At 50.9% G+C, this 1,640-nt stretch overlaps 1 protein-coding gene across 1 annotated transcript; it reads left to right on the forward strand.

Annotated features, from left to right (window-relative positions):
- Positions 1-636: 636 nt before the first annotated feature.
- On the forward strand, positions 637-1,380 carry LOC141665903 (uncharacterized). The gene has a single exon (XM_074471887.1). The coding sequence runs from the start codon at positions 637-639 to the stop codon at positions 1,378-1,380; it is 744 nt and encodes a 247-aa protein (XP_074327988.1).
- The last annotated feature ends 260 nt before the right edge of the window (positions 1,381-1,640 follow it).

The raw sequence follows: 1,640 nt of genomic DNA on the forward strand, positions 1-1,640 counted from the left end.
TGACGCTGTGACTGAGACCAAGCAGAAGAAAGAAATATCACATGGAGAGAAAGACATACCCCAAGGTCATGATGAGCGGTGCAGCCAGATCTTTAAGGGATCGGGTCAGAAGGCAGCTTCGTCTGAGGCAAGGTCGACTAGCATGCTAGACCGTGTGGGTAAAAAGCTAAGTGAGCATGACCTCAGGCTTAAATTAGAGAATTGCAAGAAGGAGAGAGAAGAGAAAGAGCCCGTGGATCAGAGAGGCTTGAAGAGAGAGCGGGCAGCGACCCCTCCGGAAAGACGTTAACACACCTCACCCAGGAGGGAGGAGCGACGTAGGTGCAGAGACAATCATGAAGAGGAGTCGCAAGTGCGAGCCGGAGGAGGGAGACGCCGCGAGCGACCTCAGGGCTCACACTATTCGAGTAACGTGGGTGGTGACAGAGAGGGAGAAGTTGTTAGAATAAGAGACCTGAGGAGAATCTTAGATGAGATGGAGTGAGAGAAGAGAGGGCCCCCGGCCTCAGCTGCCCCCCTCCGTTTACGGCTGCTATCCGATCATCCCCCCTACCTTGGGTATTTAGGAATAACCCCGACCTTCTATTCAATGGCGAAGCCGACCCGACGGAATACCTTATACAATTTAACACTAAGATGGAAGTCTATCAGGTGCCGGAGATGACCTGCTGCAGACTCATCGCGGCATCACTCAGAGGTAGTTCCCAACAATGGTTCTCCAAGTTGGGAACGGCTAGCATAAGGACGTGGCGGCAATTTGAGGACTTGTTCATCAGACAATTTCAGTCCACCCTCCACTACTTACCTCATGTGGCCACGTTAGCCAACATCAACCAAAGGGAGGGGGAGCCCCTGGAAGAATACTTTCGTCGGTTTAACGTCAAAGTCCCCAAGGTGAGGGGAGCCAGTGAGGAGACTATCAAGAATTTCTTGATTGCAGGGTTGAAAGAAGGGTCGAAATTCTGGAAGAGCCTCCGGGCGAGTGAGCCGAGAACCTTGGCTGAATTCTATGAGCATGCTGAACCCTTTAAGAGGGTAGAGAAGTTGATGAGAGAGCTAAAAATCAGCGAGAACTATCAAGATAAGAGAGACCGGTCCTCGAGCCCTGATGAGGGGAGGAAGACGTATCAGCGTAACTCAAGCCCCAAAAAATATGCCCGAGGTAAAGAGGCAAACAAATATTTGGGGAGGCCTTTTACAAGCAAATGGCAGACACACACCCCTCTGGTAGCCTCTATCGACCACATATATGCTACCTATGCTAAGAAGGGAGTATTCGGGAAGGCAACCCCTCTCACAAACTATAAAAAGTGGGATACTTCGAAGTATTGCACATACCACAAGGCCACGGGGCACGATACAGCTGATTGTAGACAATAGAGGGATGAAATCGAGACGTTGATAAGACAAGGGAAGCTTACAGAGTGGGTCATCAAGGAAGTTAGAAAGCACAGGACTGATTATCATACCATCCCTCCTCCACCCCCAGAAGACAAAGAGAGGGTATCCCGGGCTGGTAGCATTCATATTATTCTAGGCGGGTCTCATATTGGTGGAGACAGCCGGAAGGCGATGGACATGTATGCCCGGGAAGCAAAGGACAAGCCCCTCACCAACGTCAACCACCTGAGCCAGAGGCC

This window comes from Apium graveolens, chromosome 6, assembly GCF_009905375.1.
Source record: "Apium graveolens cultivar Ventura chromosome 6, ASM990537v1, whole genome shotgun sequence".
Lineage (NCBI taxonomy): Eukaryota > Viridiplantae > Streptophyta > Magnoliopsida > Apiales > Apiaceae > Apium > Apium graveolens.